This window comes from Cynoglossus semilaevis, chromosome 6 (assembly GCF_000523025.1).
Source record: "Cynoglossus semilaevis isolate Cse_v1.0 chromosome 6, Cse_v1.0, whole genome shotgun sequence".
Classification (NCBI taxonomy): domain Eukaryota; kingdom Metazoa; phylum Chordata; class Actinopteri; order Pleuronectiformes; family Cynoglossidae; genus Cynoglossus; species Cynoglossus semilaevis.
The window spans coordinates 9,211,710-9,236,677 of record NC_024312.1 but is presented as its reverse complement, the minus strand read 5'-3'; the positions used below and the strand labels follow the sequence as shown (position 1 = coordinate 9,236,677).

Here is a 24,968-nt window from a genome sequence, read left to right as displayed (position 1 = left end):
AGTAAAAGGTGACGTTTGAAATGAAGACAGATGAGAGAAAATCGTTGTAGTGAAGTGCGTATCTAGCGCCATCTCTTCTATAGTGATCGGCCTGGTGTTGTAATGAAGATGGAGAACTGGCTCCTGCTGGAACTGGCTTCTCCACACTGTCCTCGTGATTTAAACCTTATCTGACTTCCTGTGTCCTCTGGAGTACATCCCATCCTGCCGGCAGACGGGCCTTCTAATGACTTGTCAGACATGGCTATAGTAGAAGAAACAGGGCCAAGGGGGGCTGGAGTAGAGCATGACTCAGAGCAGTTTCATTTCAACTTTTTGATTGAAAATCCACCAACACGACTCAGACATCTTTAAAAAGAGATACGTGTGTGGTTAGAGCCCAGGAGTGGAAGTGCTCCTTCAAATTACTTCCATGGTTTTCCAAACATTTCACAGCAGCCCAGCTGTTGGTGAACATTTTGTGGTAAAAATGTTAAAAAGTTGAATTCATATTTTTAAATTCAAAGAATGTATTTGGTCCAAGACATGTTTTTTATTGAATAGTATTGAATAGAAGAGTAGTTTGTTTTAAAAAAAGAATTTGGATTACAATAACATTACTATTGCATTTTTATTATTACTTGGGAACATATATTTGCTGTTTGTGTGTGTCCATCAGCTTTATCTTCAACATTCAAGATCTACTTTGTCCATTTTACCCTTCTAAGCATATGGCCATGCTGATCATTCCCGGAACATTTCCATACAAAATACAGACCTAATGTTTATTTGTGACTTGAAAGATAGATATTATTATCTTATTTAATCTACCTATTATTCCACAAAAAATTATCAGATAATTTTTTGTGTGAAAATATTCCATTTATTCATTTGGGATAATGTTCAATGCATATCCAATAATTCCAATTTCCTTTCACTTGTTGCTATAAACAATTAGATTTAAACATGGTTTTTGCAGTCACTGTAGGAAAACTTCACAGGATTCATTAAAAATATAAAAATATATATCCACAAAAAATTATCAGATAATTTTTTATCTGATAAAAATTATCAGATAATTTTTTGTGTGAAAATATTCCATTTATTCATTTGGGATAATGTTCAATGCATATCCAATAATTCCAATTTCCTTTCACTTGTTGCTATAAACAATTAGATTTAAACATGGTTTTTGCAGTCACTGTAGGAAAACTTCACAGGATTCATTAAAAATATAAAAAAAAATATTTTGAGCACTATATAAAAAGTGAAAATAGGATGTGTATTTATGCCAAGAAGCTATTAAAACCACCATCATTGCACATTTGCTGATGATGGTGTTATTACTGTGCACCCAAGGCGTCCAACTATCCTATTTTATTGTTATGATAGAGCGCAAGACAGTAGTTTGTTTTCAGACTGATTTGTATCACTGTCTTGATCCGATGTCTTTTCCTCATGGCCAATAACTAATGTAGAACGCACACCCATCCCTGTGTCTGTATAAAGCAGCACTTAGTTTGACTAATGAAGAGCAGAGGGAGTCATTACTCAAGGCAAGTTTAGCCTTTGACTGGTTGAATGAACAGCACTTCTTTATGGAGCTAAAATGATTCCAGAGAAAATAAATAGACTCCTGAGATCTGTCAGGTGCTGAAAACTTGGCCACTTTGTCTCCCAGTCATTTTCATCAAGTCAAAAGAAGCTGCGATACAATCACTGCATGCATTTTTTTCCCAAAGATTAGTGACAGGTGTATCAGCTTTTTGTTTGTATTGGAACATCTGTTGATCCAGTTGATCTCAAGAGACAAACTTTTTGCACGACAGATTGGTCGTCGATTACTTGCCCAGTAATTTAATTTGATGTAATTATATTGCGTTCAAGTTTTATATTAGCTGCCAAACTCTTTCTCCTTTTACCGTTTCCATGTGCACCGAGAAGTAAATATGCCTGAGTGCATGACTGTGATCTGTGCATGCAAATCAGGCAATGCATGCATCATTTGTAATTGTATTTTATATACAGTGTCTGGATATAAATTGGTAAATTAGTTCGACTGATCCCAGGCTCAGCTGATCCTGAAAATCTGCATAATTTTTGAAGGATTCGAGCGAGAATAAAACGGACATTATACGTTAAACGGAATCTATGTAATTGAGTCATGGCGAATTGTCCAATTAAATAGACCATAACTCATTTATGTAGTGTGCATGTGTCTCTTCCTGCAGGCTCAGTCTGTGCAGTGTCACCATTGCAGCCTTTATGGATCTGCTGCTTCCATTCATTAACTTTGATTGTCCCGGGTCAATGCAAAAATCTCGTAAAAGAGACGTGAAACAGCAGCTAATTTCATACGCTCCAGTAGGATATCAGCGATTTGCTACGGTCCGCAGCACTCTAAAGTGAAGAGCGGCGCCGAAAGAATGCAGTGCATGGAAAATGAGGAAGGGGTTTAATGGTCACTGTCACTCCAATCGAGTGACAGTTAAAATACAATCAAATGAACAGTATGGCAAAATATAACAGATAATAAACAGATATAAGGTATATAAAAGTACACTCAACACAAAAAAGATGCCACCAAACAAGTATGTTTCTTTAAGCTTTTTCTCTTTTTTCAATACAATATATGACTTGCCCCAAATTTTATTAATCTCTGGAAATATGTATGACAATCCTGATTTTCCAATGACCTAAAACGTTGAAGAATTAATGGAAAATAAGTAATAATACATAAACTTGGTGTACGTCTGCATTAAGTAGCAATATCACCAAACATCCAGTATATACTTTTCAACAGGCTGTGCTGCCTACTTTTCCTGCTTCCTGTCATTAGTAAATATGTTCAGTGTCAAACGTACCAACACTTTCACTGTTGACAGCTGGTGCCAGTGTCCGTCTGCAGCACGCAACGTGTTTGTAATTAGTTCTTTCCGAGTTGTGTGCAGGTTTTTAAAACCCTCATTAAATTGTTTACCCAGGCCGACCTTTACGATGGTGATATTCAACAGTTGCCTTTGTGTCTGATTAAGGCATTTATGGCCATGTGTTCTTATGCAACCAGCCACTCACGGGCAATGACTTTATGGCCTTTAGATGTAACCAAGTTGGCCTCGGTGAGTGTGTGCGGTACAGCCAATGTTTATGTGGAAAATGTGTTTTTTATGAGTTGATTCCTGCACGGCAGACACTTAATTTCAACAAGAGATACTAAAACACAATTTGAACCCTGAGCTGGTAAAAGAAAGGACTCTTTATTTATTTAATTATAAATGTATTTACTTAGATATTGAACCTATTTCTATGTATTGTCAACATTGAAAAAGGTGAATCAAATTGCAGGAAATGATAGGAAATACAAATGTGACGGTAGGATTTTTTAGTCTTATTTTAGTAACCAAATGAGTTGGCTTTCACCAGGAGCTACCAGAGACAGCCCGCGTTGTTATTTGGCACAGTTTTTACAGAATGTTGTTTTTCCTTCCTAATGCCACCTACCTTGGGATCGGGACCATGGGGTGGAACTAAACCTGGAGCTTTCAGCTAACCCTGACAAGCAGGAATCTTACCCCTGCTCCAGCTTCCTTCTGACAATAGAAATATTCAATAGAATAATACTAAAATAGCATAATGTACCACAGTCAATACAAGGGTTTCATATTTAAATTGTGAGTAAATTGCGACTAGAAAATAATTGTATTTCATTACATACTGTGGCTCTGTAGTATTTTTCAAATGCAAATATGTGTCGGAGAAAAGAATCCAAATCATTCTATTAAACTATCCCTGTAATTATTTCACTTTGTTTCACTGCTGACCTTCTTTAACTGTGATGTTTATGTGTAAGTGAAATACTTTGACACTGAAAAAAAATGAAGCCACTGTTTACATGGAAGTTCACATGAGCCACTGTCCCTGAGGGCTTTACTGCAGTAATGACCATAACAAGAAGGGACGTTTGAAAACACGGTACAGAAACCCGATGCTTTGAAATGAAATACTGATGGAAGACTTTGTCTCTCAGTGATGTCATGTTGATGGCCTGCAACCAGCAGTACCTCCTGAACAAACCATGGCTGAAATATGTCTTCAGAGCAACACGAGAGCTTTTTTAAAGCCTAACCTTTGGTTCAAATTCATCATCAGACAACACAAAAACTGGAAACTGATTTCCAAATCTGGGACAGGACCCAGTTGGTCCTCAGTAAATGTCAGACCTGCTCACTTTATCTTTTCACACCTCCCACTTTCTGTTTACACTTGGGCTATTAGAGCAAGGTCATTGCTGAAGGCATGCTTGTGTAATACGTCTGGAGGGACAGTGTGAGCTCAGGTGTTGTGGTACTAGTGAGGCCAGTGACCTCTGACCTCAGAGATGTAAGAGACGGAGCAGAGTTAGTCATAGAACAGGGCACTCCTCAAAGCATGTGTGTACATGCAGTACATGTCCACATGCAGTGGGGTATATGTAGGTCCTACAGCCCTGCGTACAGTATGACAGCTACACGTCCCCATGCTGTGTATTAGATGAGGTAGAAGGAAAATAGAAAACATGTACACGTACATTCTTACCTGGGGCTTCACAGATGCTTCAGCATGCTCTAATGGCTCCCGTCACCATGTGATGGATTGGACCTGGTGGGTTTAGAAAGTGCCCTCTGCCCTCGCCCACCTGTCCTGTACATACAGACACACACAGAGCCTGCAGCAGAAACAGGAAGTGGACAATAGGGATTTATGCAACATTTTGTGAAAACATACTTAAAAAAGTTGTTGCTTATAGAATGAGGTGGCTGGTTTACAATATACAGGTCATTGATACAGTAACCAAACGGCCGCAGTGTTGTCAGATCTTCAAGATTTAAGAGTTTTTGCATATATTATTTTTATTTTTTATTATTAATATTATTAATAATAATATATTATTATTTTATTTGTTGTATTGTCGTTAGAATGTCGTGTAACATTTATTTTTTCTAAAAAAAACAACAACAAAACAAAGATGGCATAAGAAATAATAATAATAATAATAATACATTTTTTAAAATCATCATTTCAGCAGCTGACCTTTACGGTTTTTACCCACCAGCCACTGTGGTGGATATAAAGTTTCTGAGCAGACATCAGAGTAGTATTTAACTTTTTATTTCTCCTTCAGCAGGGAAGTAAATTAGCATATTTTTAAAATTCCAGACGTTTTGCTTTTAGATGTGGTTTGAAAATACATATGGACACATTTTTTTTCCATCCAAAAAGCCTATAAAGACAGCAGTAATGAAGACATTTCTCACACTGATGAGACTCTCTAAACCAGGCGAGTGGTTTAGCTGGGTTTGCTACAGTCTACTGTTCACTTGGTATAAATGACTCTGAGAGACCCTGTGACTTGGTCGTGTGTGTCGTGTGGTACACACATCATCACACTGTGGGAAATTATCCAGTTACACTTAATTGGTCTGTCAACTATATGCTTTGTCTAAGTTCATCTACGCAATAAGCAGGCAGAACAATAACCACTTTTCCACTAGGTGGCACTAGATGCCGTTTATAACCAAAAAAGGTTTTTTTTTTGTGTCTTTCTTCAATTCCAGTCAGTATATTCGTGTCGTTTTCAGCTAGAATATTCACATTGAGTTAGTCATTTGTGAGTAAATTGAACCTAGAATATTATTTTATTTAATTTTATAAACATGACGTGTTTATACGCGAGTAGTGACTATGTTGCAGAATAATGTTATTACAGAATACAAAAGTTATTACTTTACATGAGAATGATTGATTGGCTCACAATTATAACAGCAACTCACTTAATTGCAAACTAATATCATGTGTCCTCACTGACATTAACACTAATTTCTGGTTTCTTTCTTCAGACAATTGTAAACCCTCTTACACTCCTTCCTCCATATATTTTAGTTACGGACTATAGCTTTTCTTTACAGTGTCTTTTTATGGTCTCTGCTCATAAACCGGTGTGTAAAATCAGCCAGGCAGGACTCATTACATGGGACTGTCAGACCTGAGTGAGGCCACATAAGGGCGTACAGTGTTGCAGGACTTGTTTGGGAAACTGTTCCTTCTTTGTATTTGGGTTATGAAACTGAGGGCAGCAGTTAACCAAACAATTGGATGATTACAGGCATGGAGAATGGTTATATAAAGCTCATACACAATATTTTGAATACAAGAACTGCTATAATTTGAATCCTTATGACAAGCTCAGGCTCAGGCTAAACGCTGGCGACACTCTGTTTGTACACCATCTCTGCAGTAAATATAGTTTTAAAGAATCCTATTTAAAACAAGCAATCAAATGCCCAGTGCCCTGTATAAACTGCTGCCAGAACTGTTAGGATGGATGAGAGGAACGTAATCATTTGGATGCAGAATGGGCAAACTGCCACTTTACACAAACAAATGAAAGGGAAACACACCATTAGCTGCACTTTCCTTGTGCAGCTCTGTCTGTATTAGTATACTGTATGTCGCAGTGCAGCGGCGTTCCGAGAGTGTTCCAGTCAGATTTATTATAAATACATTGCTATTGTCGCTCTTGTCAAGAGCACTGTACTTTCTAGAATATGTCCTATCATCACCCTGGGCGCTCACAAAGCAGTGGGGGTAAAGGACGGAGGGAGGGGACCAAAGTGAATAAGGACATGTGCAAAAGAGATGGAGAAAAAGCATATTAAAGATGAAGAGGGAAAAAGGCAGCCAAGGGACAGAGAGAAAGGAGCGGAGGGTCTGCTGTTGACATTTTCTGGAGGCAGAGTGTGTGCAGTGCTGCTGTCAGATGGCCTCACTGCCTGTGAACCGTCAGCCTTTGTTTCCATGGTTAATTAAATCCTGTGGCTGCGCATGGCCCACATCATATTTGACTTCTCTTTAAACGCAACTGCAACTACAAAGTAGCAGAGAGAAATTAAATTTGTTACATTAATCATAAGGGACCACACAATGGAACAGTGGTTACAACCCTTGTCTTACAGCAGGCGGCTCAAACTAATGGTTCAATATGTGCCTGGATGGTCCAAACACATACATAGGTATATGGAATTGGGTTAAATAATAATGATTAAAAGACAAACTACATTCACCATAGGTGTAAATGTAGGTATAGTCTAGGTACCAGAGATAAATAGTACATGTATACAACCAGACACATTTTAGGTACACATCTGTAACCTTGTTTGTCCAAAATGAACCATTGAGGGGAAACATAAAATATGAATACATTTTTTTAGGAAGAAGAAGAATTAAGTAGAAGCATGCTTTATTGAAAAAAATGTACTATAAAATTTAGATTTTTTTTAAAACACAGTCTTTCCATTTGCAAAGACCATTGGTCACGTGCTCTTCCACCTTCTTCGTTCTATTTTTACTTTGCAGTTTGTATTTAATATGCCTGGTGCTGTAACACAACATAACTCAGACAGAGAAGAGTTAACCCACTAGGTTACGATAAGTTCATCATAACGTTTTCTTCACCTTACTCTATTGTCAGACTCTATGTTTTGTGAATAGTTTTAGTTCAATATAGTTGTTTCTCTTTTATATTAAATATCATTGATTTATTACACTGACTGAATGCCGTGTTTTGCTGATTTGTGAAGACCCCAGTAAGGACATCCTTCATTACTACTCCTGCGTACGGTCTGATTACTTTCCAATATTTTCTTCTGGTTGCTGAGTTGCAGTTTATGTCAAACATGTGGTCTAAACGGACTCTGGCGCACGCCCAGGTCTAATTTTTCTTCTGTGACACATGGGAATAATTATCTCAACGGTGAAGTGAAGCCACAAGCGACAATCAATCGCTTCTTCAGTTGTGAACCGAGCTGAAGAGCTCTCCTGGATGAGAGGTGAAGCTACTGACTCGTATGATTAGGACTAAATTACAGTACAGTTAAAACACACATTGATTAAATCCCACCATGGTGCACGATAAACTCCGCACCGAGTCTTATTTACCGTAAGGACGAATGGTTGTGCGTTGTATGTTGTTGTGATGATGCAGAGAGATGGGATGTTGAGACAATGGGAGTCATTCAAGTGTCTTGTTTCTATGCCAGCACATCTGGGAATTTTTTTTGTCTTCTACAGAGTTGGTGTCTGAAAGCATACGGCTGTGGGATTGAACAATCACAGTGTTATAGTGTGAGTGTTGAGACATCAGGATGAGACATCAAGGCTTGTTTTCTGTTTTAAGCTTTTTTTTATATCATTTTACTGTAGTTTGCACACTCTATATTTTAATGTGAACTACATTTTATTTTTGTTTGTTGGACCATCTAGCTCGACTAGCAGTGTAACCTTTACATACATAAGTTGTTTTATCAGAATGTATTAAAAAATTTAAAAAATTGTACTTATATACAACTGGTAAATATTGTTGAAATGCTAAAAAAATTAATTGCATCGCCACAAAAAATCTCAAACCTTAGCCAAATTAGCTACCATGAGTGACTAAACTGTCAATATTCTTTTTAATCATCATTAAATTAAAAAGTACTTAAATGCCATAAGCTAAACCACCTATCTGTGATAATCTCCTTTTGCACTGCAGAGCTGCTGCAGCTCAGAGTTGGGTTACCAGTGAGAACAGAGAAGTCAAGTGGACTGGTTTTATTTTACAATATGGATAAACACTGTAAAGTAAAACTAGGGTTTGGAGCAGGGTTTAGTGGGCCTTGCGGCTCACATGACTCACAGAATGACATTTTAACGGATGTGTGCAATGACCGACTGTAGTAACTCACTGGACCGGGGACAGAGCATCGAAAGCGACCGTGTTGCCATGGCACTTTGTCCCTGTTTGTTGTTCCTGTGCAGGTTGTAAATCTAAGAGCAAAATACTGCAAACACTCGAGCTTTTGTATTTCACATCTGCATCGAAACACAAGAAAATCAGTGCCTTCTCATCACACATGAAATATTTTTCCACTATAAAAGGCCGAGTGATTGGCACTAGTGCTTCAGGTTTCAGTAAGGACACAGATCCTCATCCTCATATAAAAAATACATATTTTTTACAGCTTTAAAATGTGGAAGAAGAACTTAGCTTTTCAAAGTTATTGACCTACTATAATAATCATTTCTTATGATTATTGTTTATGATGTTGTTAAAATAAGTTTTTTTTTTCAACAGTGTACAAACACGCACTCAAACAGTACTTTGGAAAAGTGAGTTTTTTGTTGATTTTATTTGTGTACAATTTTGTCATGGACCACTATAACGCTGACCATCTTCTGCTGTTCATCATCATCGTCCCTCAAGCATGTAATGTCTGTGTTTGCTGCACCCCTCCCTGGCGTGTTACTGGCCAGTTACTGTTGCAGTAAAACAGCAACAAAATAGCATCCCGTCACTAAGTTGCGGTAGCCAACCGTTTTCGTGACAAACAGGAGAACTTGTTTTCTAAAAAAGGTCCAGTGAGGAAAACTGTAATCAGAGCAATTTTCTAAGTACAGTACCTTCCATCATCCTGCAGCACCGGATTAGCTTGGCTCTGGAGACCATTGTTGGATTTGTGCATCTCACTCATGCAGTTTTTGTGGGGGCTTACTGAATAACCCCTGCTATAAAATGGCTGTGATCTCCTGGATGTCCCATAGTGACTGGTAATCCAGACATGGACAGGACTAATCTTATTTGTATACAACTGGCAGCGTCCTCCAGGACAGTGAAGTCTTCTTGTGTTGTGTGTTACTAATGTGTAAAGAGACTCAGTGATGCCTTTACTTCACGAGAAAGAAACACACGGTGGAGAAATAACTAAAAATAGTTAAAATACTGTGATACTGTGAATATGAAATAAGGAGTTGCCTTACGCCTGTCATTGTTTCTTATTATTTTTATTATTTTTATTTGAAGAAAACTAAAAACTAAAAGCTTTAAGCTATATGTTTGTGCAGTCTTTACTCAATCTTTTCCCATCTACAGCATGATATAAGACACTTAACAAGTGCAGGTTTTCTCTCCTTCCAAATACACCATCTGATCACAAGTATAGTTGTTTTTTTAAAGAGAGCAATTTTTCTTCTCTTGATGTCTGATTGCTCCTGATGAGAAAATAAATTCACTGTGATTTAAGTGTCTGGCGAAGGAAACCCTCGCTGGCCCTAAACACGGGGTCATTTGGCCTCTGCATTAAAGGAAGGTTTGGTTTTTTTTTTCAATATGAGAAGGTAGTCTTAATGACAGAGCAGGAGCAGCAAGACTGTTGAATAACAGTTCTCATAGAAACCACGTCCATGTTGGTTCATTGACTGTGGTTAATCAAAGCAGACCTGGAAGGTCAGGACGACGAGCAGATTTGTTTGAAGATGTGCGTTCAGACAGACTTTCACTGAGTACCTTATTTTTCTAAATTTAATCTTAAGGGCCGTCAAACATTTGTCTATTTAGTCTAATGAATCACAGGATAGCTTTGCATTAGTCATGATGAATAATCGTGATCGTGATCGTAATTAGTAACGATCATGATTAAATTGGATAAATCAATGCTTCTAAACATGCCTGGAATAATCTGTATATTGATGGAAGTAGATGTATGTTTTTATTATGTTTTCATTTGTGACAAATCCAAATGAGTATATGAAGAAAATATGTAAAAGCATGACTGAAAGATTTAGCTTTAAACATGTGGTCGATGTGAGTCTTTACTCTGGATCTTGACAGTAGCAAGAATAACACCATGGCAGCGACCACCACACAAGGCCGAGAGTTCATCATTTCCCGCTGCCTTTCACTTCATTTATGATTCTTGCTCCCACAAGGATATAAACTTCTCATCTTTAATCTCGCAGCCAATCGTCTGCACCCAATTCCAGTACGTCTCCGGCCCACTTCTCACCCTTGGCTCTCCCTTGCCCAGATCTCTTTCTTTTCCTCCCTCTCACAATATTTCAGCTCTATATATCCACCAGGTGGAGGAGCTGACTTTGTACTATTTCTGATGGGTTCACATGGGTTAAAAACTTCAATCATGGGCAGGGAGAGACCAGCTTCACATGGACATTTGTCTCTGTGACCCTTCTCAAGCTGTGTCACTTGACTTTAGGTCAGATAAACCCATAAACTGTCAGATTTAAAAGATTCAGACGTTCTTACCTTCAGATACAGTTCAGCGGGATCTTTTAGGATTTATTTAAGGCTAAGGGAGAGAAGCTGCCGCAGCACTCGCCTGATTTATATTATTTTACACTGACAAAGGCCCTAGATAACTATTGTTCCACATACAGTTCTGTTCATCATCCCAACGGTGCTGTAGGAGGACGGCACTATGAACTGCTATATCTGTGAACAAGAAAGATATTTCTCTCATGTATAAAAATGTGTTCTTTTGTCTGTCCAATTGCACATAATTGTTCTTAAAATTATAATTGATTTACTTTTAATTGTCTTTGTTTATCCATTGAGGTTGATATGCAGAAACATGAAATATTTAGATGGCTATAAGAACAAAACTAAAACAGACTTAAAGTTGGTGAAGATGATCGTGCTTTCGTGCCTTTCTTCAATCCCTTCCTGTATATCAGCATTGTGTTCAACTAAATAGGCCCAGGTTTATGCTGAGGAAGTAAATTGGGAGTAAACTGGTTCTAGAAGATTATTGCAGCTGTATTTGATTACTACACATGCTTTTAGACATTTTGATTTGGTGATCTGCTGTGGGTTTCTTCTAATCTGAAATATGTCGTGACTCAAAGATTGGAAAACATTAATGTAGTATATCAGTTCAGCAAGCGTTGCCAAACTTAAGTTATTGAATTACGCACCACACGACCCGCAGGTCTTTTCTGTGATCTCAGATTCAGTTTCATATTTAAGTGGGAAACACATGCAGATGTCAAAATGTTGTATTTTTTTGGGTGAAACCACAGATTTCAATCATTGTGCTCAACTCAGCCTACACTCTGACATTTAATTCAGAATAGCCATTGTCTTTGCCACAATCCTGTCAGTAAATATATTCAAAATATGACAGCTCAAATACATTCCAAATACATAAGGCATCTGTTAGTAATCCATTACATGTTGGGACGTGAAGTGCTGGACTGTTATCTTGTCCTGTCTGCTAACAATCATGGTTTTTCACCCAGGGTTACCACATTGTCCCATAGGAGCGGATCCCAGCAGCTGCTGCTGATAAGAGGAAGGAAAAGGTTGGATGTTGTGTTTGTTGTCCATAAGCCATATCATTGTTTGGTTGATCCACCAATCAAGGAGCAAATCATACAGGTGGATCTATCCGTCCATCAAACCTTCAGACAGACGGCTGCCGTCTGGTTGATGGTTCCTGATTCTGAGCTTTGTGGAAAGGCTTCCAGGGTGGTTGTTCTCTCTGATTGGTATCCTGGACTCGTTTCCATTCACATTACAAATCCATCAATGTACAGCAGGGTACTAATGAGAGGCCATTTATCAGTAATTAACTACGTTGGTGATGATAAAGAGGAGATCAGTCACATATGGTATCCCATATATGCTGTGTGTTGTGAGACAGTCATGACAGTGGAAACTGATGGTTCACCTAGCTGCAGATTCAGTGTTATCCAGCTGCTCTTAAGGTATAGTAGTATTATGAAAAAAAACATGTGCACCTGAGGATGAAGACCAGTCATGAGAACAAATTAATTACATTTCACTTGGAGCTCTTTCTACACATTTTACCACAACACCTCTTTCATTTCTCACTCTACTGAGCACTTGAAAAATAACAAAAACGTGTTTTGATTTGATTGATTTTTCAGCTAATTTTTAGAGTGCTGGCAAAAAGGCCTGCTCAGGGATTTCTAAAGCTCTGTTTTGCATTTCTTCTCCCAGGATATTTTGCTCACATGTTTGCCCTATGAAAGCGTAATTGTTTCAGTTTTGGACTAATTGCACTTGAAACACAAAGGAGCGGGTAAAAAATCTGACAGGATTCTGCTAAACACCTTAGTGAAAACCCAGAGTGGATTATGATGGAAAATACAAAGCTGGTAGAAAGCTTCATGACAGACATTGGTTTAAGGAGTGTAAAATGTGTGTGTAGAGTCCCTACAAAACACAAAGACCAGTGTTTTTGTCAGGGTGGTGTTGTGCACTTATGTAATTGTGATGGTGAACTCCTTGTCATTGTGACACAGCTCACCACTGCACACAACCAAATGTGACCTCTGTTTTTAACCCATCACCAAAGTGAACAGTGGGCAGCTTTAAGCGCCCGGGGAGCAGTGAGTGGGGACGGTGCCATGCTCAGAGCACCTCAGTGGTAACCTGGCACCTGGTGGACTTGAACCTGAGACCTTCCGGACCACTTCTTTAACCACCAATCCACCACTGCAGTAAAAAAACAAACCCAGCTTCCTATTTCTATGAAGTATCTATGAAGATTCTCAGTCATCCAGGTCATGGTCAAGGTTGAAGAGTTCTGTTAGGCAACAGAAAATTCTCGGCCAGTTGCCTAACAGAACTCTTCAACCTATTTCTGTGAACTTCCTATTCACATGATGAGTTTTTTCAGATGACCTGTACTTTCCAAAAATAGGTTTTTGGAAAGTTTTTCTTCCACTCGACTCTGCAGTGTATGAGTCAGCACCGTTGTGATGTCTTGAATACCTGTCCCTGGGCCAGAGAATCATCTTGAGAGCTTTTAGAAAGACTCCATAACTCTAGGCTGGGCTCCCTGAAGGAGTAATTGAAAGGTATTAACACGGCTAAACAAGCCTCTCTGGTAAATCCTGTACAAAGTACAGTCCCTAGGTCTAATGTAGGCCACTTCAGTCCACTTCATACTGCAGAGTTGTTTCAGCTCACCTGATTTGATTGGAGAACAGCTCCAGGACCTCTATCTCTCTCTGCTTCAGTAATTTTATAGATGGAATCAAACAGCTCAGTGAAACCCAGTGTGAGATTGAAGTGGATGTCTGCCATGCAGTACATGGATCCCAGAGTTCAGATGCAGTTCAGATGGTAGATTTTAGGTTAACTGTAGTTTTTTTTTTCTTTTGTGGAATTTCTAACATGATATTGATTTTGATTTCACACTTAAAGATAAGTATATAAGAAGATTTACTGTTGCTTCCAATGATGCTATGATTTTATGTATTTTAAATCCCTGTCCAAACACCAAATTAGTGGGACATACTATTTTTATGTGTTTCCATTAAATTAGAAGAAATTACATCATTGCTTTGTTTACAGTTTTGATGCTGTTGTCAATCAGAATACAGTCATACAATTTCAGTTAATATATATTCAATTTAAATATTTCACTGCATTTATTGAATATGCAAACATTTATATTGAGAATTTAAAAATCCTTTAGGGCAAAGTGAAAGTGACAATTAGTTGAATTTGGAAAAAAATACTCGTAGCACTGTAATTTATTTTTACATCCCAGTAGGAACATACCATGGCCACATTGCCAACAAAACAATTGCAATCTAATCTAAACAACAGAGCAATCTAAACAAAGCATGTATTCACTCAGACACTGCAGTACCCTCTGACTCCAAAAAGAAATGGGATTTTTTTTTTTTTTTTGCATAAAGCTATTTTTATGTTATTTCCTTTCCTGTGACGCAAATGTCCTCTCGTATGTTGTTTTACTTAAGTGGACAATTGTTGCTTCTCTAATAGAATTTGCATATGACCAGGAGTGTCTTTATATAAAGACAGATGTCAGTGCTGTTATTTACATTCGCACAATCTACGTACCATTGGTTTGGACTCGGAGGACCAGTTTTGGTCTTTTGTTTTCATACTGGACCTTTGTCACAGTGGATTTTCAGTTTTATTAGTTTCAGATGAGCTCTTAAATATTTTATTTGTTAGGTCCCCGTACAACAACAGAGGCCAATATTCTTATATTAGTCCTATGTAAAACATCTGAGAGTCATTTTCTCACCATTTGATCTTTTGCTTAAAATAAAATGTCCATCTTTGTGACTTACTCTGTTCTGACTCCAGCCCGCATTTTAAATGTATTCCTGACAAAACCACTTTGGCCGTTGCTCACATAATGAGAAATAGTGATGTGGATCAAAACCATGACCTTTTCATTGCCAGGCAATGGAACGACTTCCTCAACAGTCATGTACCCTACCAAAAAACTAAAGCCTGGTGGGTTGTTCTCAGGTTTTCCCTGAAGGATTTGACAGTCGACCTTAAGTCAGTTTTTATAGCTGTGTAATTTTCAAATTGCATCCTTTAACGCAAAAGACTGAATAACGTCTTTAGGGGATTCAACTGTGTTTCACGTGCACTTTTGAACGCCTATGAATCAAATGCAAATGTTATTGAACTTTGATCGTCCTACATTTGATCTACATGTTGCGTTATCTTATAAACGCCACTGATCTACATGTTGCGTTATCTTATAAATATTAATTAAATATTATTCATGTCTAGAGATTATTTCTTTTTTGTACTTGTTTAATTCTATCGTTACATACATCCTAATTTATTTAAGCCTAAGATGATATAAATGTTACACCACAATGTAACAGTGGAGGTGTTTATTATATGAGAATTTGACGAGATATAATGACATATTTGTTGTGTGATTATTAGCCAGTGCCAATTAAGAAACATGTATATTATTGAAAATTGTTTGATTGATTGATGTTTAAAAGGAGTTTCAATTTTACAACTTTTAAAAGAAATACATATGGACGTACAGTGAAAAAAAACAAACAAATTTGCTTTGTCTTCCAGAGGAAAAACTTCCAGCTGCTGTTAAATGTGTTTTTGCTGGCAGCGTGGGGAGTCGTACTGTTAGCCTGCCGCTTCTACTGGATGGGCAACAAACCACCAAACTTTTCCAACTCTGACAATCCAGCGGCCGACTCGTCCTCACTCCTCACCAGGACACTCACCTTCTTCTACTTGCCTGTCATCAACTACTGGCTCCTCCTCTGTCCGGACATGCTCAGTTTTGATTGGTCAATGGATGCTTTGCCGTTAATAAGAAGCATCTCTGATAGGAGGAACATTTCTACCGTAGTGTTCTACCTTGGTCTACTGACGTTGGCCTGGTTTGGACTGTGGACCCGCCACACAGCCAAGGGCAAGGAAACAAATGGCAAAGTCCACCACCACACCAACGGCAAAAATGGAAACAGTAACGGACACGTTTACCAGTATAGCAATCATGAACATTTCAACAACTCCCACTGTGGTGTTGAAAGTGTTAGTGCTCAAAATGGTACCAGAAAGCACTTTGAGAGCAGGACTCCACTGCCCACCACAGAGAATGTTGTGGTGTTCTCTTTAGGCCTCCTGTCCATTCCATTTCTTCCTGCCACAAACCTCTTTTTCTATGTGGGCTTTGTGATAGCAGAGAGAGTTCTATACATCCCCAGCATGGGCTTCTGCCTGCTGGTCGCAGTGGGGATGAGGTCACTGTACGTTCGACTGAGGCACCGGCCTCTAAGGACAACGTTGGTGTACTGTTGCACCGTCCTGGTTCTTCTCTTTAGTGTCAAAACTGTTTTAAGGAACAGAGACTGGCAGAATGAGGAGATGCTTTACAAGTCGGGGATTTATGTCAATCCGGCTAAAGGTTAGTCCTACCACACGTGCACGCTATCATTTTGACCTAAACCTTCAGCAAACTTGTAGAAGTGAATCTGCTATTTTTCAGTGTAGCTACTGGCTGGACATTTTTAATGGCTGTCCTTTAGAAAACCTAGCCTTTGCACAGAATATAAAAGTCCTCCCAGGGTGAACTCAGACAGGGGTGAATTTAACCACCAAAGGCTCAAATACTCATTAAAATCACATCACTCCTTGTTGTTGTGCATACTTTTTCAACCAGGTATTTGAGCTGCATGATGACATAAAGTTACAAATATAAAGTGAACTGCTGCTCAAATGATTGAATATGTGATCTTGACATGGGCCTGCCAATGCTACACAGTAGCATAGTCAACACATGCTAGCAACACATGCTAGCAGGTCACACAGGTATATATACACTATATATGTGTGTGTGTAGCTACAGTTTTTTTCAACCACATTGGATTGCTAGGAAGTCAACGAGCAACGTTTTGGTGCTAAATCAGGTGTTCTTTGATTTGAACAAAATACATTCTGCCTTGACATTGAATGTTTTATATAACCAAAGTTTGAATTAATCATGTGTACAAATGAAATGGCAGTCACACTTAGTAGTATGCTTTTATACATCATTGATATCATCAGTAAAATCTAGATCTAAAACTATTAGATGCAGATGTCCTACCAAAGCAAAACTCTTAAATCAGGGACACACAGCAGCCGGACATGTTGTGTTAGCTAATTTCCCTTTTTCATATTAAGAAGTGGAGCCAAGGCGTGACAGCTGCTTGTTTTGGCGGGCCCCCTGCCAAAACAAGCAGCAGCAGCAGTGTCCCTGAGTCTCAGTCTTTATCAAACATAGACAAACTCATTGGACTCTTTATAACAGCATGGGACATGAAATAACTCCAAGCTATAAAACGTCATACATCCATCTGCACATAAGTGGGTGCAGTTGAGTGACACTAGATTGGGTTGTTTTCGTGCTGAAACATTCTCCTGGGTGTGTCGTCCATATAGAAGTAATGTAAACACATTGCTTTAAGGCACATTACATAAATTAGCATTTTAAACACATGTTCAACAGCAGCCAAGAGTGTTTGTAATTAGGTTGTCTATATTATAATATAACAAATGACAAAAAGAAAAAGTGTTTCACCTAAATTATATATATATATAAATATATATATATATATTTAAAGAAATATAGTATGTAGAAAGGCTTATTTTTGACAAAAAGAAAAAAATCCTCATCCTCCTATTCATTACAACCACACTACCATGAAAGTACGACTCTTCTTTTTTATGCACCCGTTTCAAAGTGATTTTCTTTGTTCTCATGTCGTTCTTTGACCTTTGTGTAATGCATGCACCAGCTCTCACCTGTCAAATACTAAATGGTTCCATTAAGCGTCTTTGCAATTATCCTTGCCGTAGCACTGCGGTGGTCTTCTTTTCATACAGGCTTAAGAAATGATTGGTGGCTTTGGCAAAACAACGCCCCCAGTGTGTCAAACATTTATTACTCATAATGTTTTTATGAAAATGAGTTCCACCTTGAGCGCTTTTAAATGTTTATCTCAGGCCAAGTGTGCCGCACTAACAGTTTCTAACAGAGGTATGCAATTTTAGAATACTGGGGGAAGGAGGTTTTTTGTTTTGTTTTTTGTTTTTTAGAAGAGTGAGTTTTCTCTACATGATTGACTTTTGCTTTTGTAACCTGGCAGCATGGGGTAACCTCGGAAATGTGCTGAAGAGCCAGGGCAAGATGGAGGAGGCTGAAAAGGCTTACAGAAACGCCCTGTATTATCGCAGCAACATGGCGGATATGCTGTACAACCTGTGAGTTCACTAAGTTGTATAATTTTTGTGTCTTTAACATGAAATAAGTAAAAACTCACATATATATGTAAATATATATATATGTGTATATATATGCAAATATATACGTATATATGCGTATACACAAACATATATTTACATATATACCATATATATGTTTGTGTATACACTCTATATTTATAGATATAGATAGATATATAAATATATATACACATACATTTACATATAAATATAAAAATGTTTTTTGGGTCATGTTAATGATTGAATGTGCACACTACGTCTCCTATGACCCGTGTTCACATTGATCAGAGCTGTTGTCTCGGAGGAAGTGTCTTGTATTCCCCAGAGAGCTGTCCGCCTGACGAGACGTTTAATGGTGCTGTTTTGGCCCAAGGAGAAAATTCAAATTATCCAGAGCGGATATCTGAGCGTTCCTAACTGTCTGTGGTTTATTCATATCCAAATTCATCGCTTCACCTCTTCCCTCCAGTTTTATCAGCCGCTTGTGTTTTCTGCATAAACTTCACAGCCTATAACCTGAAACATAATCTCTCTGAGCTCTTAAAGGCCCCCACTATCACTTCTTTTTTCCCTGTTCCAGTGGTTTGCTGCTGCAGGAGAGCAACAAGTTCGCTGAGGCACTACACTACTATAAGCTTGCCATTGGTAGTCGGCCAACTCTGGCTTGTAAGTACAGCTCTTCCTTTTTATTGACAATCTCCAGCTCTTGCGGTTGTGGCTGTGCTGTGTCCAGGCAACAGTGAGAGAAGGCTGCGGTTGTGTGAAGTCAGGGAAGTAGGTGCCAAAGGGCAGTGGGTATGTGGCCAAATTAAACCTTCCACACAGCTGGATTGGTGTGACTAGATCATGTTGCTGCATTAGCTCATTTATTATAAATCCAGCACTGATTTTACCTATCACACCTTCCAAACATACAAGCTCTCTCTTCACCGCTATCTGTCTTTGGTCTCAGCTCTCCAATTTCCTTCGTCTTGTGTTCTTCATCCATCTTCATCTCCAGCAGGTTTGCTGTTTAATTGGACCAAATTAATCAAACCCTCAACAGATTATGCAGTAAATTAACTATTGGTCCAGACATTTGTCACTGACTGATATACAGAGAATCTTAAACATCGCACAATTTCTGTGAATTAATTAAAGGCTGCGCTCAGATGAGAAGATTTCTATTCACTGTGAAATTATCTGATCTGTTCCAGTCGATAACAGTTAATTAATGAATCTAAGTCGCAGACGTAGTTAAGAGAGGATAAAACACCCCTGACTAGTGCAGCTGGGTAGGAGACTGTTAATTGCCTGTGGTTTGTGTATTCGTTAATTTAAGCACAGATCAGTTTAATGTAAAAATGCCATGTTTAAACAGTTTCTAAGTAGTGCAGCATGGTACAGAGGGAATTATTTAAGGATCAATTTAACTGTACGTCGACACCCTGCTTCATGAGGTTAATTTATTCCAAAGGCAAGTCTAATTGGTGGTGGTTACCAAAGGCAGGTCCGTGGAGACTAATTAGAATACAGCTGTGTATTGATCATGAGGGTCGTCTAACGAGGTAGTCACTCAGGGGTAAGGTAACCAAACATCCAGGAATCCCACAGGACGTACAAAAAGGTCAGATGAGTATACAGTAAAAACTGTGAACAGAGGGTTACTGTTTCACCCCAAGATGTTGGAGATGGTCATTTGTCATCATCACACATCTCTGTGGCCTCAGGTGAGAGAGGCTTTATTTAAAGGTACAGTATACAGCAGAACTCACTTGACTTTGAGATTTAGTGCTACATCTTTGATACACACTACAGAAACGTGCAAAGCAGTGTAAGTAAATATCACTTTACTGTTGTTACCGTGGACTGATGGGCAGTGCATGGCTGCTTAACGCGTCTGCCTTACATGCAGAAGGTCCAGGTTGTGAGCCCCAGAGGAATCCACACAGGTCCAGGTTGTGAGCCCCAGAGGAATCACAAACTTGATGGCTTCTCTGTGGCAGTCTGTGTGGATTTCTCTATTGTGGCTGAATAATGGAATTTGTTACGGTATATTTACTCATCACCTTCATTCTTCATTTTCCACCCACACGGTGTCAGCTGTCACTCTAATCTTCTGATTTCTCATCCTGCACATTCTGGTTGTCTCCCAGTGTTAGTCAAAGCTTCTTTAACTTTCATTAACCAGTGAGACTGTCTCTAAATAAACACCTTTCCTTGTACTCTGTTCTTGTGTCGTCCTACACAGCGGCCTACTTGAATACCGGCATCATCTTGATGAACCAGGGTCGCTCAGATGAAGCCAAGCGCACCTTTCTAACATGTGCTGATATCCCCGATGAGAATCTGAAGGACCCCCACGCCCACAAGAGCTCAGTCACCAGCTGTTTGTACAACATGGGAAAGATGCTCCACGAACAGGGACATCAGGAGGTACTTCACCGCAGACGTGCTTTTCCATCGACACCTTAATACTTTAAATGTGGTGTAGTGATAATAACGCAGTTGCTGTGTTGTGAGTGTCAGTACATTTCTGCTGGTCACTCTGAGTTACTGAATGAACAGAATGTTAAACCCAGTTCCCACACAGTTTTTCTTCTCTTTGTAAACGTCCATATGTCGGTCGCTGTGCCCTATGGTTTCCCACTCATGCATATTAATAGCGCAGTCCGGCTGATTCAAACGTCAAGATTCAATGAGTTTTTTATAGGTAGTCGGCCTGCTGGACAAAAGAGGAGCTGCACTTCCTTTAACCTCAACACTATTTGTTTTAACAATAGCCGTACTTATAAGGGGCTCTGAGGTGAATCACTGAACTAACACGCTATATATACATTCCAGTCAGTATGTGACACTGACCGTGGTGGATTTAATAGCCGTATAACTGAGGATAGACCCTTTCTGCTCAGCTCTGTATGAAGCAACCTCCCTGCGACCTCCAATTCCACGCTGTGTATTCACAGTGTCAGGGCCTGGGGCTGCAGCGGAGGAATGAGTGCCTTGAGCAGTTGCCAGTTTCTCTAATGCAAACACCCCACCACCTGCACCCACTCCTTTTTTCATTTGTTTCATTCACAGGAGGCCCTCTCCGTGTTTAAGGAAGCAATACAGAAAATGCCAAGACAATTTGCACCACAGAGCCTTTACAACATGATGGGTAAGAGCAGCTTTTATCTGTTGACTCTCATTGTCCAGTCTCCCTTATTAACTAATAGCATGTGATAGTCTCTTACTTTGACCAGTTTGTATTACAGTTAACCAGATAGGACTAGTTGACAACATTTTTAACTCCTTTTTCTACATGAGAGACCATATGTTGTATAACATTGTCCTAGTTTGAGGTAATAAAAAAAAAAGACAGTGACTTTGACATTGTGCCAGGAGCATTCAAAAATGGAGCCAATCAGTGAAAGTTTCAGGTTAAGGTGATGATAGGAAAATATGTTTTGAGTAATCCCAGGAAATCTGTGAAAATATATGTGAAATAAATGATGTTTATAATACTAGCTGTACTCAAATCTTTAGCATAATAGTGATTAAAATTTTTTGCTCTTTTGCAGAATTTCATATTTTTTTCTTTCTCTTACTCTGTCTCTCTCTCTCTTCTTCTACTTTAACATACACAGTAAAACTGAGACTGCGTCTGTAATTCACAGCCACCAGTCTTATGTGTTTGCTTCTGTGTTGGCAGAAGCACGTTGTCAGCTATACACTAGTCTGAATGTTGGTGAGAGCCACAGTCAGCATTAGTTAGCGAGCAGCACTGCAGATGTAGCATTGTAATGAATGCACTCAGCTGTTTATGTGTGCCTTCAAACTCCCAGCACTGTTCACTCACTGATCTGATTTCCATTCTTGGCTAGCGCTCGCCTCTGCTTCCTTCTAGTTTCACTAGAAACGTTTTCACTGTTGCTTTCGTGATGTTTGTCAGACCTCAAGGAGAAAAGCTTTCATCAGAGGCAGACCGAGGTGGTAATCTGCATCCCGCTGGTCTGGCTGGGAAATTCCTCGGTGGACCGAGGAATGTTCCCTTTTGAGAAACTGGATTTAAACTGTAGCGCAATGGATGTCACCTTTAATTGTTCAAGGATTATCGTGTTTATTCTGTACAACAACCTGTTGCCAATGAGACAAAACAAGTGATTTGGAAAAGCTATAATGAATGCACATTATCTGACGTACCCATTAATTAACATAACCAACCTAAATTAAATATCCTTAATTAGTCCTTAATCTTTGTTTCCTTCCAAAGGAGATACATGCACTGTAGGAGTAATAGAATGAACAAAAGGAATCCCAATATCCTTATAGACTGATGTAATTATTGATATTTGTATTTTTAGGGATGACTCGATCTGATATTCGGGATCAGTATCGGTCTGATATTGGTCAAAATTTTAGGAAAAAAAAACAATGAAAGAAACAATGAAATGAAGTGAAATCTTGTTCTAACTTAAATGATCTTTATGTCTTGAAGAGAAAGTATTCAGGTGTCATTTACACGTGTTATGATTTTCATAGTTAGTGTTTTTAGATCTTAGATTAGAAAATCCCAGCTGTAATTGCTCGAGTGTCACCTGTTCCTTATCACAGTCGAAGCCCCAGCAGAAATGAGTTGAACTTGGCTCTAGTCTAAACAACCCGTCCCATCATGCACCTCACCATAGGTTTTTCACAAAATGTTTAACACCTGTCTCATATTGACTTTTTAATACTTTTCTCCTAATCTGTTATGTAGTTGATTTTATCTCTGCAGTGTCCACTTACAGTCCAGTGCTTGTAATAATACAAGTGTGATTAGATGAATAGGAAGTGGAGGTCATTGTTATTTCAGGTGTGAGCCAGCAGAAGGTCAGTGTTAGTGGAGGGGGGGTCACTGAGTCTAAGGCTGCGATAAAGACGGACCAATACAGCTTTTTTAAGTTTTTCTTCTTTTATTTTTTTTCTCATATCTCTAGGTTAATATGACCACTATTAAAGAAAGCTATCTTACAAAATCATGATAATGATTAATACCCTTTCAAATCCCCTAACATCCAGCCTGTTTTACTGCAGACGGGTGGTGTGTGAAGTGCAGCTTAGGACCAAATCCTGAACCAATAACAGGAGGATCTGTGATCTCTTAACCTCTGACCTTTCATTCTCTGTTTCCCTCCCCTCTGTTCTTCTCACAGGAGAGGCTTACATCAGACTAAACAAGCTGACTGAAGCAGAACATTGGTACAGAGAGTCGCTGAGAGCCAAGCCTGACCACATCCCTGCGCACCTCACCTACGGCAAACTGTTGGCTATGACGGTAACTGAACTGCTCACCTCCGTGAAGTGACATCGAGACTTTTTAGAGGCAGATTACTGACCTGTGGTCACAGTCAGAAGACAAAGGTTTTCCAACTCACTGACGGCCACTTAAATTGATGCAGCTCAATGAAGGTTGAATGCCTTACTTATCAATGGACGTCCCAGCTGAGCTAAATGCTATGTGTCTGTGCAACGTTCCATCAACGGATTTATTTACCTGCATAAATCACTGTCACTTTTTATCTCTGTGTTGCTTTCACTTTTGTTTTAATGCATTCTGCTTTGTTCCACTTCTCTGCAGCCCCGTAGTGATGGTTGCAGTCACTACAGTTAATCAATAGTGTGTGGGTGAAACAATGGGAGAGGAAACTTGATAAGGGCAAGGCTGGTGTTGTTTTCTGAGAATGATAAGCAGCCTGTCAGGGTGTGCAGAGGCTGCAGGAGGCAGCGATGAAGATGTTTGCTTTAAGAGTAGAACATTTAATGACCTGAACAATGGATCTTACATGATAAAACTGTATTGACGTCACACTACCACTTTGTGTTTATGGTAACCAAGGAAAAAGCTGCGTAGCCTCAGCCCAACCCTCCACACTCGTATCTTGCAGATAGTAGCTGAATGGAGAACTGAAAAAGAGCCAAATAAAACAAATTAGTGGAAAAGGTGAAATTATAGGCTAACTAACACTCCAATCTGCCTTAATGTGGTCTTTATTGGAGCAGATAAAAGGACCTTAATGCCTTTTAAACACGTGGTGGTTGTCTCATCGCTTCCAAAGAGGGTAATGTTTCTGTTTTCCTAAACTCTCTCCGTTATTATGAACGAGCGTGCATCGTAACGTACGTGTATCATTTATTAAATCATTCAGCAGTTATTTACTTATGTAAACTTGCTCACAAATCTTTCAGTTTGATCATGTTTGAGCCGTGTTATTACTCTTCATATATAATGAATAGTCTTGACATTTTTCTTTCTTTTTTTTTTACCGTAATTCTTGCCAAACTGTAGATGAGAAGTTTCGTTATTTGTGTGGGTTTCTCACAGAGTCCTGGAAAGCAGTGGATTGGCTGAAGCTTTGCTAAAGTTGGAAACAGCTTGTTTCTCCGTATTCAACTCCCCAGTCGCTCTAATGCTTTATAATTAAAAAGCTATGTTTCAATGGTTTCATCCCGAAACCAAAGGATAAAATACAACCACGCTAAAAACAGACTGCATTTTCCCCTCTGTCATACCAACCTCTTCAGCCTTTTTACTGGCAGTTCTATAACTCAATGAAAACATAATACTATAATA

General features: G+C 38.9%; 1 protein-coding gene across 1 annotated transcript in view; it reads left to right on the top strand.

Annotated features, from left to right (window-relative positions):
* tmtc2b (transmembrane O-mannosyltransferase targeting cadherins 2b) overlaps nucleotides 1–24,968 on the top strand; it is an 83,050-nt gene that overhangs the window by 33,276 nt on the left and 24,806 nt on the right. Inside the window, exons 4-9 of the mRNA XM_025056059.1 lie at nucleotides 15,689–16,535; nucleotides 18,259–18,373; nucleotides 18,975–19,060; nucleotides 20,625–20,809; nucleotides 21,455–21,533; nucleotides 23,551–23,672. Coding sequence (XP_024911827.1) covers nucleotides 15,689–16,535; nucleotides 18,259–18,373; nucleotides 18,975–19,060; nucleotides 20,625–20,809; nucleotides 21,455–21,533; nucleotides 23,551–23,672 — 1,434 coding nt within the window. The remainder of the gene's footprint in view (nucleotides 1–15,688; nucleotides 16,536–18,258; nucleotides 18,374–18,974; nucleotides 19,061–20,624; nucleotides 20,810–21,454; nucleotides 21,534–23,550; nucleotides 23,673–24,968) is intronic.